The 17,436-nt window shown below is 38.6% G+C and overlaps 1 protein-coding gene across 5 annotated transcripts in view; it reads left to right on the forward strand.

Annotated features, from left to right (window-relative positions):
- Positions 1-17,436, forward strand: part of RNF145 (ring finger protein 145) — a 52,197-nt gene that overhangs the window by 16,940 nt on the left and 17,821 nt on the right. For all 5 annotated transcript variants that reach the window (XM_031047330.2, XM_005147317.3, XM_031047331.2 and 2 more), the window contains 2 exons: positions 10,517-10,625; positions 16,240-16,331. In XM_031047330.2, coding sequence (XP_030903190.2) covers positions 10,517-10,625; positions 16,240-16,331 — 201 coding nt within the window. The remainder of the gene's footprint in view (positions 1-10,516; positions 10,626-16,239; positions 16,332-17,436) is intronic.

Here is a 17,436-nt window from a genome sequence, read left to right on the forward strand (position 1 = left end):
TGTAAAATGCTGTGCAGGCAAGAAGTATTGTAATTTATATCACTGTCATCAAACAAGAGATTAGGGAAAAGGTTGCCTAGTTTGGACTGTGATCACAGCACCAGAAGGTTAGCTTTCACTGCTGCATGGATACAGCTCTTCAGTTTAGAACCATGTGAACTGTATATATGCTGTGAGTGGATTAGAGCAGGTAACAAGTCCTTGTGTAGTAGATAAATGGATGAAATTTCTAGCACAGCTCAGGGAGCTGAGATTTGAACCTTGGCCTGCAAGTCTAGCTCTGGAATGCTAGACGTTTGATTTTGGGAGATGAAAAGGTTGATGTTCTGGGACCTGCTTTCCAGGTGGGTATGTGATTCATCTGCACATGGGGTTAATTAGGGATTTGATCCAGGCTGTTGAGGGTGATAGCCACTGACATCTGCATGAGTACTACCTAGCTTGGAGAGAAATGGCTAGCATATAATTTTCCCACTCTGTGGTGTTTCTTCCTTGTAGATGGCTTTGGAGGATAAAGATGTACTGGAGTCAGGTAAAGAAAACACCCTTTACTTAAGGAGTTGGAGGACTGTGTATTTTTGAAGTGGCCTGTCCAGGTTTTTAATTCTGATTTCCTAGGTGTTGGCATGTGACTCTTTATTCTGGGAATTATTTACTGCCATTAAAAATACATGGGGCTTTCTTTGTTATGGCTCCACTTCATCATGATGGAAGTGTACTTCTAGTGCAAAAAGCTGGTGTTACAATTCTGTGCTGTTTTCATATGTTTGTGGAGAGAATACTTGCTTGTTGCTGGTATTGTGTGACACAGGACTATGGTGGGCTGCCTTGCTCATCTGTTTGTATGCCCATAAGTATCTTCTAGAAATCAGTTTATCAGTTCAGTTTCTAGCACAGCACTAAAAGTTGTGCAGTAGGCTGTCAAGATGTGTCAGTGGTAATTTCCAGCTGTGACAGAGCCCCTCTTTATAGCCAATTGACAACCTTGTCCTCCCTTAATTCCCTTGAGATAATGACTCCCTCTATAGCACTTTTGATGGGTGTATTGTTAATGAAGAATTTCTCACCTGGGTGCTATTTTAGTACTAAGCTAGGGGATTCTGACTTTGTGCTCATCATGTAAGTGGTGCTTTTATGCTGGTACACAATCCCTCAACAGTTTCACTTTTTGCTTTTACAGTTTGGGTGTCTGTACTTTTACTGCTCCAACTGATCAAGAAGGACTTCTAAATCATCAAACAAGTTACGTGTTTTAAAATATTTTCAGGCAATTTTTAGTGACAAAACTTTGCCAGTATTTTTAAAATGAAGTTGATTCGTTATGGTTCCCTGAGCATTGAGGTGATTTTAAGCTGCATCAGTGTGAGGCTGGGATAAATCAATTTGCATGCCTACACATGATTTTATGTAGATTTAGTTACATCAGGTTACAGTATAACCTTAATTAAAATGACATCAAAATATATAAATTTGATTTGTAATGAAAACAAAGTACTTTTTCACCAGTTTGGGAAATCAAGCTTCTTTGAAGATATACTGAGGGAAATTAACTGCCAGTATGTAATTTAAATAACAATTTCCCATGGATATGTTTCAACATGCTAATCTGTTTTATTTAGGAGAAGAAAAAATGCTCTGTTCATATTTGCAGTTATATAGCACAGTATCAGCAAGTGCCTTTCGCAATATCAAAAAATCATTGAATTTCTTATATAGGCAGTGTAAGATACCATATCATAGAAGTGCTTCTAGCACCTTAGGAAATTGGGTGCATCTATCTTGGGCAGATGCTCAAGGTACTATTTGATTAGAGAGCCATAAAAATCAATAAACTGTACCAAGTCTGATATAGTGAACCATTTCCTGAAACTAAGGATACAAAGTTGGAAATTTGCTCAGCACTGAGGGTTACCAGGGATATCTTTTCTGTTTAAATGCACTTATTTTCTTGCATCCATTTGACTTAAAGTTTGGAAAGCCAGTTGTTTTTGTTAAGAGAGTGTAATTCACATTCCAGCCAGCAGTACTGGGAATATAATAAAAGCCTCTAGGATGCAATTTGTCCTTTGATACAGCTTTTCCCTTTCATATCTTTTCATGAAGCAGACCTTATCTACTTCAGTGAGGGAAACTATTCAGTGCTGGTAACCACTCAGCCATGGGTTCAACTGCATGAAATTTAACTTAATACGTATAAAGCAAAGCAAACAGTAGAGAGAGGATGTGGTAAATTGCATGCAGTGTGCTGTATTACCAGATAGAATTCTGCTAGTTGATATGCTGTTACCAGGTAGAAGGATCTGGGAAAGCAGCTTAAAAAGCAAATGAATGTCTTTGTCCACAACTGTTAAAGGTATAATGTGGTTTCATTAAGATTTCATTATAATAATTTTGTGTAAATTTAGAATAGCCTCTGTGTCAGGGAAAATCTGTGCTAACTAAAATGCCTTTTATGTCAAACCTCTGTGTAGGGTAGTCCAGCCCATTTACTGCCAGGCTTGAGTGTTTTCTTCTGCACTGTTGAGTGGCTCTGCAAAGACAGTTTTTTGATTGGTTGGTTGTTTTTGAGTTTTTGTTTGTTTTTTTCATTCTTTTGATGAAGAAGGTGGAAACAGTTGAAACCACATAATTTCCTCCTGTGAAGGGCAAAGGAGTGCTATTTGTGCTAACTGGTAAACACTGGGCTAGATGGGAAGAGAAGTCACAAGCTTAACCTGTAATCATAATCAGATTTAGAATTTAAGTCACTGTCAAGCTAGAGGCACAGAATTGCACTAAATTCATAGTGTTTTCCTACCTAAGAATAAAAATAAGAACGGTTTATCTTGAATTATATTCCTTGTCATTACACACACACACAAAAAAATGAATTCTCAGTGAAAAAAAGTAAAGGGCTACTTAAATGCTTGGACTAGGTGTAAGGTGTGTCATCTTCACAACTCTGTTCTTGAGCTGTGAGGTTAGTAAGTTGCTTGGTCACATCACTTGCTGGGTGTGAAGTACTTATGAATGCTGCCTCTATAAAGGGGGGTCAGGGAGGAGAAACCTGAGTTTACTGCCATTGTGCTTTCTGTTTGCCCTCTGCTTGGTCTGCTCCCTTTTCTTTAAGCTCTTGTGCATTAATTAGAAGATCTTTTATTTGGATTGCTTTTTCTGGGATGCCTTTTCTCTTAAAAGGAAAGATACAGTACTCTGATACAAACACATTAAGAAGTGCCATGTGAAGCTTCAGTGTGAGAATAAAGAAGCAATCACAGTTCATTCCAGAGACAAATTTCCCAAAACTGTAAGAAGAGGATGCATGACTAGATGTGTAAATGCAGTTAATGCATATAAAGATGAGAGATACTCTCAGATTCAGCATCTCTGAGTTTGCTCTGCCATGTCTTTTATCTTACACTTGCCAAAAGTGTTTAGATAAATGGTTAGTATGATGATTTTCTGAGAGATACTATATTAAACTGTAGCTATTTTTAATCAAATGCAATTTTATGACATGGGGTTGGTCTTAATTTCTTAAAAAATTACTTGCTATGTCTTCGTATTCTGTTCTTGGATAAAATGCAGTTGGTAGATGCAGAATTGGGTGGGGATTCCACAGTGCTTTAGAACACAGTGTACCCTTTGTACCCTTTCTTTCCTCTTTCCAGCTCTAGGAACTGCCAGTTCATGTACTGCTGCCTTAGTGTCATAGCTTTTACTGAACAGCTTTCTCAGCATATGGATATTTGCAGGTAATTTTTCTGTATTAAGCTGGTATCTCTCCTTGGCAGCTTCCATTGCTTTTTGTTAAAAGCCAATAGCGGCTTGCTTGAAAGGAGGCACTTAAAATGTTGAGGTTCAGTGGACTCTTGAGTACCAGTCTCATGGCAACGTGGCAATTTGTGTTTGCAATTTAGGATACATTGTGAACATTTCTGTTTTTATGGTTCCACTTCTGTGTTCTTTCCAGTGCTCTTCAAGTTCTCCATGACTGTAATTAGTCCCAGAATTCTGATCATTAAGTATGCTATGTTACAGGAACACTACTTGAATCATATGGCAGAACTAGAAGTCCATTTGATTTGTTTAGAGAATACTGCAAATCTCTGTAAGGAGCTCATTTCTTGGATTATTTATACTTTAGAGTGCCCGATCTGTTGTGCATTTAAAAATTCAAGAAACAGCTGTTGGGACTGATGACGGTACCACAGTAATGAGTAAATTGTTTTGTTGGCATTATTTTCACTGAGATGTGCAGATGTTGATAACAGGATTTCTGAGCTCTGTTTATAGTTGCACGGTGCCATGACTGGGTAAACACTAATTTCCTTGTGTGTAAGTGTGTTTAGATGTGTGCTTTCTTAGTTCAGAACTGATTTTTCAGCGTTTTCTGAAGGACACATTGCTTCGAAGTGTGGAACTACTTGGATTTAGTAACATTTATTCCATCAGCTGTAGCTGAGGGGGAGGATAAGGAGGAGCTGTGCCTTGGCATCACCATGCAAAAACATCACTTCTTCAAAATGCTATACATGTTAAGTCCTACTATGCTTATGCTGTCTTGAACAGGTATCAGTTGGCAGTGGTGAGACAAGATAGATGAAAGCTATCCTTTATGGTAGAGTAATACTAGTGCCTCAGTGGCTGCTTTAAACTGAGAGCACTTAATGCTCTCTGAACGGCTTATTTCTGTGTTGTTTTCAGTGGAGTGAATTTTGCATGAGCTGTGTGTTGGAGCCACCTCTGATGCAGGAGAGGTCATTTTGCCCAGTGGCAGACATTCTGCATGACATTGCTTTTTGTAACAGAGCAGATGAAGAACTAGTCACTCTCAGGACAGCATAGCTGTCCCAGTCAATTCAGAAGACTGCCTTTAGCTGAGTCATTCTGCAAAGGATGCTTAGTATGAATTGAGGATGTACAAGAGCTTTTTGTCTCTTGTTTTACTTGACTTAAAAATAACTGGCAGTTAGGGTTCTTTCTAGGCTTGAGCTGCCCTCTGGTGAATAGGCCACAGAATCTTCCTAGTAACATCTGCATTGTGTCTTTAACTAAAGTGAGCTCTAAAGTGCATCTCTTAATAATCATCTGCTTTCAGGACAGATGATTTAGACAGACAATACATTAAATCTCTCTGAAAATTCTTGTGTGACCAGTCTGGTGACTGGTTATCCTTAGAATTAAACACTGAAAATAAAGGTGCCAGGTGTTGTTTTAATACTTCTGCCATATCAAATAGTCTTTCAGAAGTCTGTCCTGTGTTACTGGTATTTTTATGTTGTGGCCAGATAGTTGTCTGAATTAACTGAAATAAGGACAGTCAAAGGTGAGGCTGAGATGGAATGACTCAGTCATGCATTGATCCTGTACGGAGACAGGAGTTTTGATGGTATTCTGTGGATCACAACTTGCTGCTTCACAGCAAGTTGCTTTGCAAGTTCTTGTAAGCTGGACCCTTTACCCTTTTAAGATATGGGTGAGTTGGAAGTTAGGGCTTGCCAAATTAATTTCCTGGTAGAATCCAAATTACTGTGCTCTTTTTGGCACTCCACCAGATGGTGTGGTTTTATTAAGAAATGCTATGAACTCTTTCATGTGCAGAGTTCTCATTTTTAGACTAAACCTGCAGTAAACTGAGTAATAGTGTGGACACAAGGGAACTGTAATCATGCAAATGAGCACTAAAATGTTTCATAAAGAGGATGGGTTGCAACTTTGATCTTGCTCCAGAAGCCTCCATTGTTTGTAGGATGTCAATAAAACTCAGACACCTGAGTCTGCAAAGTGGTAATATGGGGTGAGAGAAGCTGGGAAACACCTTGGTGGTACATACATGGAGAGAGATTGCTGAAAAGCAGACTGAGTTGCTGCTTACAGTAACAATGAGTATTGCACAGTGAGAGGTTTTCATGTAGCTGAATCAACAAGTTGTAAATGAGTTCATGAGATAGTTAATACATGTGTTCTAGCATGTTTAGCTTAGCTTTTGTACTTATTATTGTGTTTACAATATAGCCCGTATGACGACAGGCTAAGAAAGTTTGGGCTGTTCAGCCTCAAGAAGAGAAGCTGCGTGAAGACCTCATAGCAGCCTTCCAGTATCTGAAGGGGGCTTAAGAGGATACTGGAGAAGGACCTTTCATCAGGGACTGCAGTGATATGACAAGGGGCAATGGGTTTAAACTTAAAGAGGGAAAGTTCAGGTATGATGTAAAGAAGAAATTCTTTACGTGAAGGTGGTGAGGCACATGAACAGGTTACCCAAATACGTGGTAAATGCCCCATCCCTGGCAGTGTTCAAGGCCAGGTTGGACAGAGCCTTGGGCGACATGGTCTAGTGTGAGGTGTCCCTGCCCAAGGCAGGATGTTGGAACTGGATGGTCTTGATATCCTTTCCAGCCTAAACCATTCTGTGCTTCTGTGATTCACAGTTTATTCAATGGGGCCTGAATATGTAACATCTTACACGAGAGGCAGTAGAAGTTCTCTGTGTCCTGGTGCTCTTGAATAAGTACTGTGTGTGGGGGCTGTATATTTGTAAGGTTGGCAGAATGTCTTCTGTTGGGCTCCTTATAGCTTGAAGCATAATGGTACAGTTCTGTTTGTTGGTGGCCTGGCATAAGGGCACTATGACTGTATTCAGGAAGGAGTTTATTCTCTCTTGTCTGTATCTTTTTATAATGTGCATTAGAATGGTTTCTTTACTGGGGCAGGAATTGGGCTTCTCTGAGTCTGCTCTGCTTACACTTGAAAAGAAACGTACTTGGTGAGTCAAAAGGGACAATACACCAAGTCCCAAGAGCAAAAATAGCAAGCACAGCCTAAATCAGGGGAGGGGAATGCTCATTGTAGGTACAGAGCTCAAAAAGCTTTAGATGTAAGTGGGCGTTAGTTACTGTTAACCCACGTCTGAAGGCTACCCAGTAGGATGACTGTTTTTCAGACTGTCAAGAGTGTGTGTGGAGGATCTCTCCAAAGGGATGTATGCTCTAACATCATGTTTTTTCCTGACAGAGGAAGTGCAAATGAAAACAGAATGTAATGATTTAGATGAGAAAGCCACTGTGAGAAATTTCATTTCCTGGTCTTTTTTTTTTTTTTGTTAAGTAGAATCTTATTTATACCATACACTAATTACATTATTTGTTTGGGCAAGAACAAAGGGAATAGACTATTACCGCTGGTATGTCTGATTCTGAGCTTTTGTCTTCCTTCTAGGCAATGAGATGGTTTGGTAATGAATTATTTGCCTTTTTTTTGGCAGAGGTGTTGTCGACAAAAATGAGGTTGGAACCACTTTGGGAATAGGGCCTCTGCAGCAAAAATGCAAATGTTGCAATATGAAGTGTGTTGAAATCTCTCTCTTATCAAGTCACAAGAGAGAATTGTAAATAAGAGTGAAAGGGAACTACTTCAAATGTCTCTCACTCTCCCTCTCTTCAAAATCCAACGATTAGAGCAAACGACCGCTTCAAAGTGAACATTTATATTCCAGCCCAAACTCTGGAACAGTGGAATTCATTGCTCAAGCTTCTGCAGTAACCTTGGCTGTCTTGTGCTGCTTCCCTGTGTAGTGTTATAACCATCTGTGCTGTTTGGAGCCCTCTGTTTTAAAGGCACAGATGTGACAGTAATCTTCTCATCATGTGGTTTGTATTTAGACCTTTTTTTTTTCCACTACTTCAGTGAATTCTTATGTATTTTAGTTCACTCACTTCTGAAATATTCATGTGTAAGATGACTGTTGGAGTGCAGTTACTGCCCTGTAAAATGTTTTCATTTTACAGTAAAATGTACATCATCATGTGGCCAAGGAGCAAACTTTCATGTGATAGAATAAGGTAAAGAACATGGCAGAGCTTAAATGCAGATACAGTAAACAGGTATTCTTAGACTATTTATAGAGTACTAGAGGAATAAAAGACTGCATAATAAACTCTGTTTAATTCTCTGAAGGTGAGTCATGGGCTACAGTAAGAACGAAAGATTTAGAGATTTGACTCAAGTGCTGGAATGATACATGGTTGTGCCATGTGGGTTGTTCCCAGAGAGAATTGTCCCTAAGTAAGCAGTCAAGGGAAGGTGGTGAGTACAGCAAAGATGAGGTGTTAAGAATGTCTGCAAGATGGTGTGAGAGCTGCTGGAGCTGGTTTGTGATGCTGTGGTGTGGTGCAAATTAGTTAAATGTCTTCATGGAGGTTCTGCTGAGGAGTTCCTCCTCTTGTCATTTGTGTATTTGGTAGAAGGAAGGTGGTGAACAAAGAGGATGAATATGATAAAACACATGTGTTTGCTAAGAAAACTGATGATGTAGAATATCTGTGTTGTATTAGTTAAAGCATGCTATTCTGTATAAAACAGTTATTAGAAGGAAACTGTTGTACTGCTGTGTTTCAGGCCCCTTTAGAAAGCTCAAAATAAAAATCACAGAGCTGTAGAACAGTTTGGGTTGGAAGAGACCTCTGAAGGTCATCTAGGCCAACCCCTCTGCAATGAGCAGGGATATCTTCAATTAGATCTGATTGCTCAGAGCCCAGTCCAGCCTGACCTTGATTGTTTCCAGGGATGGGGCATCCACCCCTGTCTGGACAACCTGTGCCAGTTCTTCACCAACCTCAGTGTAAAAGATTTCTTCCTTTTGTCTAGTCTGAATCTGCCTTCTTTTAGTTTGAAACCATTATCCCTTGCCCTGTTGATACTGGTTTTATTAAAAAGTCTGTCTCCATCTTTCTTAAGCCCCCTTTAAGTACTGAAAGGTGGCAATAAGGTCTTCTCAAGAGTCTTGTCCAGGCTGAGGAACCCCAACTCTTTCAGGCTTTCCTAATAGGAGAGGTGTTCTGTCCCTCTGATCACTTTTGTAAATGATCAGATGGATACTGTACAGGAATTAGTGAATGTGACATGTATTATACTTCATTCTAATCAAAGAAACTATCAGTTGGTTTAGGATGTACCTTTTAAAAAGCTTGGATATGCAACGTGTCACATCAACTTTATGGAAAGTACTTGAAAAATTTTCTTTAATGCTAAATACGTATGTTGTATATTTGTATTTTTAAAAAGGTAGGTAAATAGGCTTGCTTTGTCTGTAACAATCCTGTGATTTGTCATATCTGAAATAATCTTTGCTTGACAACCTGTGGGTCTGATGCCTTTTCTAGGAGCATGTTGTGAGTTACTGTCTTGAAGATCTGGCTGTTGATGGAATTTTAGAGGTGGCTTATTGAGGATGACAGCCTTGAAATACTTCTACATAAATACCAACTGATTCTGAAATCTTGTTCAACTGTTGGAACATACTGTGTTCTCAAGCTAGTTGTTGCACTACTTATGAGTGCTTCATCTAGAGTTACATTATTTTTTAAGTATTTTTTTAAAAGCTTAAGGTATAAATTAACTCCCTTAAAAACACTGTGCTTAGTGTTGCTGAATAGATGAATGAAAGTCTAAATGTAATGTGACTAGTATAACTCTAAGTGTCATGGTAAGTTCTTCTGTAGTGTTTTGTTCTTAGCTGCGGGGAAGCTGTTAGCTGTTGCAGTTGTTTTGTTGTTTGTGGTGGGGTTTTTTCCCCTAAATGGATTTCAGTGCCAGATACGTAAGCTGACCTTCAAAGAGCATGTAGAGACCTGCAGAAGGGTGCACTGCATTGGGAGGAAGAGGTTGGAAATGGAGATTACTCGGGGCACCACGTGCTGGGTTTTTGACCTGCAGTCTGTCTGGGAAAAAGGATGGACATGTACCACTCACTTGTGAACTTCAAAGTCCTGCTTTAAGTATCCCAATGAAAGCAGGTATGATATACTGCTTGTTGGAGAGGCTGCTGAGCATCCAGGCTGTGGTCTTGGAGTGTAAAGCTGTATCTGCATCAAGTCTTTTTCCACAGTCTTATTAAATGCTAACAAGAAGTGAAAGAACTGCCAGTGTAAATGCCTGCAAATCCTGGGCTGTGCCAAGTCCTGTCCTAGATTTATGCAACACTGAAAGCTTGAATGTGCTTTAATATTACTAGTATGGAGAATAGCACTTGTGTCCTCATCTCTAATTATGGGTCTTTAACCCATGAAGATACAGTGTAAGAATTAAAATGTATAATGCTCGTCAGCATGGAAAAGTGTTCCTTGTGTACTTTTCTGCAAGGATTTTTACATTGAGTTTGTTGGATAGGCTTTTTTCCCTGCTACACTGAAACTTGCTTGCACTTGGAAGAAGAGGGAGACCTAGTCCTGTTTTTCTCTTTGTTACATAGGTTATATTAATTAAATATCTTTAAAATACTGTGGATCAAGTCTCCTTCTTGACCTCTAGATGTGATTTTACAGAAGCTGGCAAAGCTATTTCTGTTCAGGAGGGAATAAAAGAAAAGGTGGTGGTCCTTCTGTGTTTTGATGACAGGAAAATGTAGGTACAAGAATTTTAAAACCAAATAAATACAGAGGCGGTTAAAGAAATTTGAACGAGTGTTAATTCCTATTTTAAGAAATTTTGAGTTAGGTAGCATTTTTTGAAATGTCAACTCTGCTTTTTGTTACAGGTTACATCTTAAGTGTTGTGCTCCTAACCTTACCAAGACAACACCTGGTTCAGCTTTACCTGTACTTTTTGACTGCACTGCTGCTTTATGCTGGGCACCAAATTTCCAGGTAAGAATAAATTGATTAATTTTGATAGTTTGGTTTGGGGATTAGGAAGATAACTGGTATTTTGTTAATATCTGATATAAATGGGGTAGGTCTGCTTTTGTGGAGGCCTTTTTTTCTCTGCCAGCCACATAAATATGTCTTGCTGTTCTTTGTCTTGAAAAAACTTATGGAAACTTACCTCAGTCAGGTAGCTCTGGTGTATTTTCATTGACTTAAGTCATTTGTAGCTACTTTTCTGTGGGGTATAATGTCCACTCATCTGGGAAGAGAAAGGATTTACCACAAGATTAAATATGGCCTCTGGTGTACTAACCTGAGTTAAGTCAGTGGTTCAACTAAGATGCTTTCAACACTGCGGTGTTTTGCAAGTGGACAGGATGTTACTTCTAGTTTCCTGGCCCCTAGGTTGAGAGCAAATAGTGATATGAAAGATCATAAAAGTAAAGTAATAGTGGAGTTTATTCTTTAATTCATCTTTGTTTGTGTAATATATTTTACAGTGAAAACAAAGACAGGTGTTGTGGATCTAAAACACAGAGCAAGAGACTGGAGAACTCCAGGTTGGGCAAGACAAAGCCTTCCTCATTTGTTTGGCTGCAGCTAAATCTGTTGACAGCCAGTGTAAACTGTCTTACTGACAGATGCTTAATTGGAACCAACAAGTGCCATCATATTAAGGGCTTTACATGGGAAGTTTTGAAAATACAGACCTGAGACTGCCTTACTTTGGTGCCTGCCCATGGGAAACACTTAAAAAGTGGTTTTGACTGATTGAAGTGATAAGTTTGTTGTTTCTTCATAAAAATTGTTGTTCTAAAGCATTTGCAGGACTCTCTTTCTTAGTATATTGCTGTTCAGGGGAGTGTTAATGAAGGTTTTGTGGTGACTTGGCATGTCACTGTTATGGCTGTCAGAGTTGCAGTTAATGATTTCCTGAATGGATGAGGGTGCAGTTAGGGGAGTTATGGGCTCTTATTGCCTGGGTAGGAAGGAAAGAGGGATTTTTATCACCCTCAGGAGAGTCCCGAGTTTTTATAGATATAGTTTGGGGGTGTTTCTTATAGGGTTGAAGGCTTACTTACTGAAAAAGCAACCTAAACATTACTTAAGAACTTAGGTTGAAATAAAGCTGGTAAAAAATTCCAGTCAGATACAGGGCTTTGGTGCAGAGGATTTACCCTCTAGAGAACTTTATGCCGCTATGGATCTTTAAATTTTTTTGAGAGAGATGGTATGGATTTTGGTTGATCCATTAGGGGCTAGCCCTGTGTTTGGTTTTTTAATAATTTTTTTCTTTGTGCTTCTGTGTAATGTGAGTTGTGACTTCTGACTTCTGTGCTTTGTGAAGTTTGAGACTTTTACAGGCTTTCTTGAAACATGTTAGATAATCATTGCTTGGACTATTTGACATATTCTTGCTAAGCTTTCTCTATTTGATATTTCTGGAGCGAGTTAATAAAGACTTCAATTAAATCTTGCATCAACAGGCACCAAAAAATACATTTAATTAAAAGATGTCTGTATTCAAATAGTCCAGCAGTATTCCCTAGCTATTTTGCAAAGCAAATGTAGTTGCTAATGCTTTCGAGTGAGCTTACCAATTCCATAGACATAACCTAGACTTGGTTTGCAAGGGGTTCTTAGCATCAGCCTTTGTACGGTGTGGGGAGTGACTGTTGCATTAGCTTTTCAAAAGAATGTTTGAATCCCATTAGTTTTCATATTGAAAATAGTGAAGTGTAACACACAAATACAATGTTAATGGAGCTATTCCTTTTATTGCCAAAGCTACCCAATTCCCCCTGATGTTTTTATTTAGCAGACTGATCATAACAAGACATACAGTAGTTACATATGAAAACTGTTCCTGAATGTGTTTTGTTAATAACTGTGTTTAGAGCTGAAAACTTCCAGTTGGATTCCTTGCAGGCATTACCAGTTGGGATGCTATTTAAGACAGATGAAGAGGTCTCATATTGAGGCCAGTTTGGTTAGTGCAAATTATAGAACCAGACCAGAATCAGCTGGCACTTGTGACTCTGCAGTGTCCTGGAAATTCTGAGCTGTTGAAAGACTTCAGCTTTCAGTGCTTTTTTTCCACCCCAGAAATAGCCTGTGGTTCAGCTGTAAGTCTGGGAATAAGAAGATCTGAATTTTACAGTTAAGGTCTGACTTCAGATTTCCAGGTCTGTGTAACCTTGACAAGTCCCCTGATTTCTTAAGTGTTTGTTTCCTTATCTGCAAGACTGAGAATTACCTCAGTGTGTAAAGATTGGTTAGCTAATGTTTGTAAAGGCTTGGAGAGTTTGAGAAGATGCTACATTTGTATGTAGTGTGTTAACCTGGCAATGTGGAGGTAATACATCATCTGTTTATGGAAAAAGGAGAAGTCAGCTTTAAAAACCAAAATCCTGCTGCTCCTGACAAGGAAAATAGATGCTGGTTTTAGCTGATGTTTAGCTGCACAAATGTCTTGTTTAAAAGGATCACATTTCCCCATTTCCAGCAATAAAACTTGGGGAAATAAACAATGCAGTTATGCAGAAAAGAAGCAATGCAATTAATAATGCTGAAGAAAAAAAAAATCTGCATCATGGTGTTATTTCAAGTTTTGCAGTTTTGTTTTGATTGTATTCCAAGTGTTGAGTCCCATAGAGCTAAGAATGAGAGGGGGGAGCAGGAATCTCAATCGTTTCTTACAGATAATCTTAAAATACACTTAATTTGAGGTTGTCTTAGACATTTAAAACTTCTGAGAATGTGTTTGATGTTGACAGCAGAGATTGATCAGCCAAAGAAAATGTCAGCTATATGTGTCAATTAGTTCAGATAACCATCATGCTTTATGTCAGTCAATTACAAAGTATATTTTTAACTACAGGAGACCTTTCTGCACTTTCAGTAATGAAAAATGGTCGTGTGTGAAGCCCTGTATCTCTTTACCTTTTCAGAGCAATGTTAGTCTGGTTGTGCATGAGTTTATGTTAACAGTCCAGCAGTTTGATTATATGAAGCTGTCAGTGCATTGCCTGCAGAATGAATAGCTGGCAATCTGATCTAAGTTTTATACTTATATCCTAATTTTCTAAAACAGTAATGTTGTTTCAGTCATTTCATTAACTTGTAAATAATGATTTTAGCATTCTTGTTTTCTTACATTGCTGCGGTAAAGTGAACAATTCTCAAATGTAAAAGCTGCAGCTTAATACAGCTTTAATTGATCAAAATTGAGTGCAGGCACTTGCTCTTCTCAGCATCTTGTATGGCACTGCAGCTGTTCGAGGCATCTTCTGATTGGTGTCTGTGCCAAAAGATCCTTGTGTTTGTACTGGTAATAAGAGAATCACTGCTTTGACTTCCTTTATTCAGACACCATCTACAAATACTGTTTAAAAAAAATTAGGTCTTCAAACACTGCTTCTCCAAGCTGGTAAGAATAAAAACTCAATTAGTGAGAGTTACTTACAGAATTAACACAAGTTACATGCCTGTGCAGGTGACTGGTTCAGCTAGACAATGACAAGACATGTAGCTTGAAGGAGTTTGGGTAATCTCCAGGCACGTTCCCAGTGTTGAAGAAGCAACTCTAAGTGCAGCTTTGTTGATATGTCTTTGCTAAGTTGTATAAAGTCATCTTGGCACAGTTGGTATGCTGGATGATTTTGTAACCTGTTTCTTAACAGAGAAGAAACTTCATGTCTTCACTGCTTTCCTACTAGCAGTTTACAAATAGTCACTGTTTTCACCCTAAATATGAGGATGGAGCATAATATTGCTAATCCAGCCATCTTCAGCATGTTGTAAATGGTGTTACTGTTTTCTCTGTTTGTAACTCTGATTATTGTGTTTGTTGGTAATGCTTTCAATGCTGAACCCAGCACATTCAGGAAGTGCTTTCTGCAGGTTCATGTGAAATAAATAAAAATACTAAAATAATCAACTTTGTCCCAAAGTTTACATCTGTACAGATGGCGGAAGGGAAAAAAAACCCTTGTGCTTAGCTACACCGTGATAATAAGGGGAAAGTTCTATCTAGAATCAGTTGTTTTAATCGGCTTTTCAATCCTTATGTGTTTTTAATTATAGGTTACAGTCTAAAAAACTCATTTCAACATACTTCGCATATACTATGACACTTGAAAAGCTGCAGTGAGTAGGAAGGCTGTCAGCTATGAAGAACAGGCTTTGAAGTGTTTGTTTTAGTACTTTGAGATTTATGTCTTCAATTCCAGAGATTTTTTGCAAATAAAAATGTGAATACCTTAACTAGAAGGGTATATTTCCACATTTCTGGGGAGAAGTTAATGCTGCTAGGAGCCCTGAGTTGCATCTTTTTCTGCACAGAAATCAAAAGGGCAATTCTTGTATTGGTTGTGGTTTCCGGTACTGTTTGCCTCGCATTGACTGCACCTGTTCCCAGCCAGTGTGGCTTGCCTCACTGATACAAATAAATAAATAATAAGTGAAATACCACATTCCTTGAGCAAACAAAGTCTGTTACCTCCATGCAGGATCAGATCAAGTGTGTACACATAAATGACTGGACAGTATCGGCCAGGCTGGAGCACAGGCTTAGTTGTGCTGCTGCTGGCAGAATTGGTCGTGTAGTAGCAAGGGTGGAGCAGCAGCCATCCTAGGAGTGGAGAAGGAAGGGTCACAGGGCAAGGCAAAAAAAGGGGCTGGAGTATTGGATCATGATGCAAAGGTTGATGAGTATTTCCTGCTGTGTTGTGGCAGGGCATTAAGGAACTTCTGGATAATTATTGTGGTCTTCTTCAAGGATCTCCTTCTGAAAGTGTAAAATGCTTGCTCCTACTGTGAAGTTCATGTTTGACTTATATTGCTGTTAGATATGTTAGCCTGCTTGAAGACAGAGCTGATGGGTAATCACCAACAGCAGAAAAATGCCCAGTGTCTTTGTGTTCTTTGGTTGGCTGAGTTCACACAACTTCTGAGAGGAATTACAAATAACTCTGTCAGATTTTCAGACTACTTTCCTGTGTCTGTCAGTTTGAGGGTATCTGGTTTGTCCCCCAAGTTTCCCAGGATACAGCTAAACTTTTAAATTATGTTGGGTAAAAGGATTGTGTAGTAACTCTGTTCCTGACTCTAGTCTATGACTGTCACTTTTCCTTCATACCTATTTTTTAATTCTTTGCAAAGAGGTTGTTAGGTGCAAAATAAAATAAGCATGAAATTGGAAGACCTCTCTGTCAAGCTCTCAAGTTATTTTTTTTTGTTAACATCAGGCTGGTGGGAAAAGCAATTATTATTTGGAAGAAAAACACTTAATAAGGATACTTAAAAATGGAATGGTGCTTAAGAGGCTTTGTCAATAAACAATTTCAGGCCACGCTCTGAAGAGCAGCTTGGATATCCCAAAGGATTTTTACAGCTATGCCAGTGAGTCTAATTACAGCTAATGCTTGTCTCACTTAAGGATATAACTGAGGCATGACTTACACCAGTGAGGCTGCTGTACCAGTACTGTTAATATTGCTATGTGTAATTTAGTTGACTGTGTCATACACTGAAACTGCTTATGTATGGAATGAATAAATTGCTTCTTGTCTGATCGGATGGATCTTAATAGTGTTTGGTTTGATTTTTTTAGGGATTATGTGAGGAGCGAATTGGAATCAGGATATGAAGGGCCAATGTACTTGGAACCTCTCTCTATGAATCGCTTTATGACTGCTTTAGTAGGTAAGTACTTTAAATATTTGTAATGCAGGAGAGAGTTCTGCCTAATTCTCTTCGTTGAAACCTATGCACATTTTACCTCTTGGTTTCAAATCTCTCATCACTTTTAGTAGCTGTGTTTGCCATTAATATGCAAGAAGCATGGGAACCTACGGGTATCCTGCCTGGCTTTTTCTATGACACTGATTTACCAATGCTCTTGTACTTGCAGCATTTAAGTATTTTCTAGGTCTGTTTGTTGTGCTGTGCCCCTACATTCTTCTCAGACATGCCATCTGATTCAGGATGACTGGATTGTCTGTAATAATCTTTAGGTACAAAGTACTGTAGACATTTCAATAACTTGTATTTGTAGGGCTTTTGTCAATGAAGATGTTGTGTAAGTATTCTTCATTTGCCTTATAGGTGAGCACTGTCATTCTCACAAAAAAACCTGCTGATATATATTTGTGGGTGTGTGCACACAACTACAGTAAGGAGTAACAAGTCAAAACTACGTTTAAATTGTGTTTGATTAATGGCAAAGATAACTTCTCTAACTGAAAATTTTAAATAAATCCCAAAGAACTAAATTTTCTGCACTGTTTCATTACCCTCTGAACTTTCACAGGAAGAGAATAAATTCAGTGTTAAGGTTGCTACACCACACCATATGTTGTACTGAGAGGATACTGGAATACACACATACTCCATGTGTATTTTAAAGTTAAGCCTGAGACAAGCTTGGAAGAAAAATCTTAGTGAAAGGAATTAAGGAAGATCTACGGATTTCATCAGATTATTGACAGATTTAGTCAGCCATGTATGGTTGGCAAAACTCATCTGCTTTCTGTTTACTTGCAGCTGCTACTGGCAGACATAGATGGGTTTACATCTTTAGTGTATTAGATTTACCAAAATATATACAGAATGCTGATTGCCTGCATCCTTACTTTCAAATGTAGCATTTGTCTTTGCTTTTAATATTTTTAATAGAAATAACATTGGTATTTTTCAGTGAAAGGGAAACTTCAGATATATTTTACTCTCATGAATTTCTAAATACATTTTGCTGCCTTGTCAAATGACACCAAAGTACAGCTAAAGCCTTTAGTGTGTTTCTATGACA

Source organism: Melopsittacus undulatus, chromosome 10 (assembly GCF_012275295.1).
Source record: "Melopsittacus undulatus isolate bMelUnd1 chromosome 10, bMelUnd1.mat.Z, whole genome shotgun sequence".
Lineage (NCBI taxonomy): Eukaryota > Metazoa > Chordata > Aves > Psittaciformes > Psittaculidae > Melopsittacus > Melopsittacus undulatus.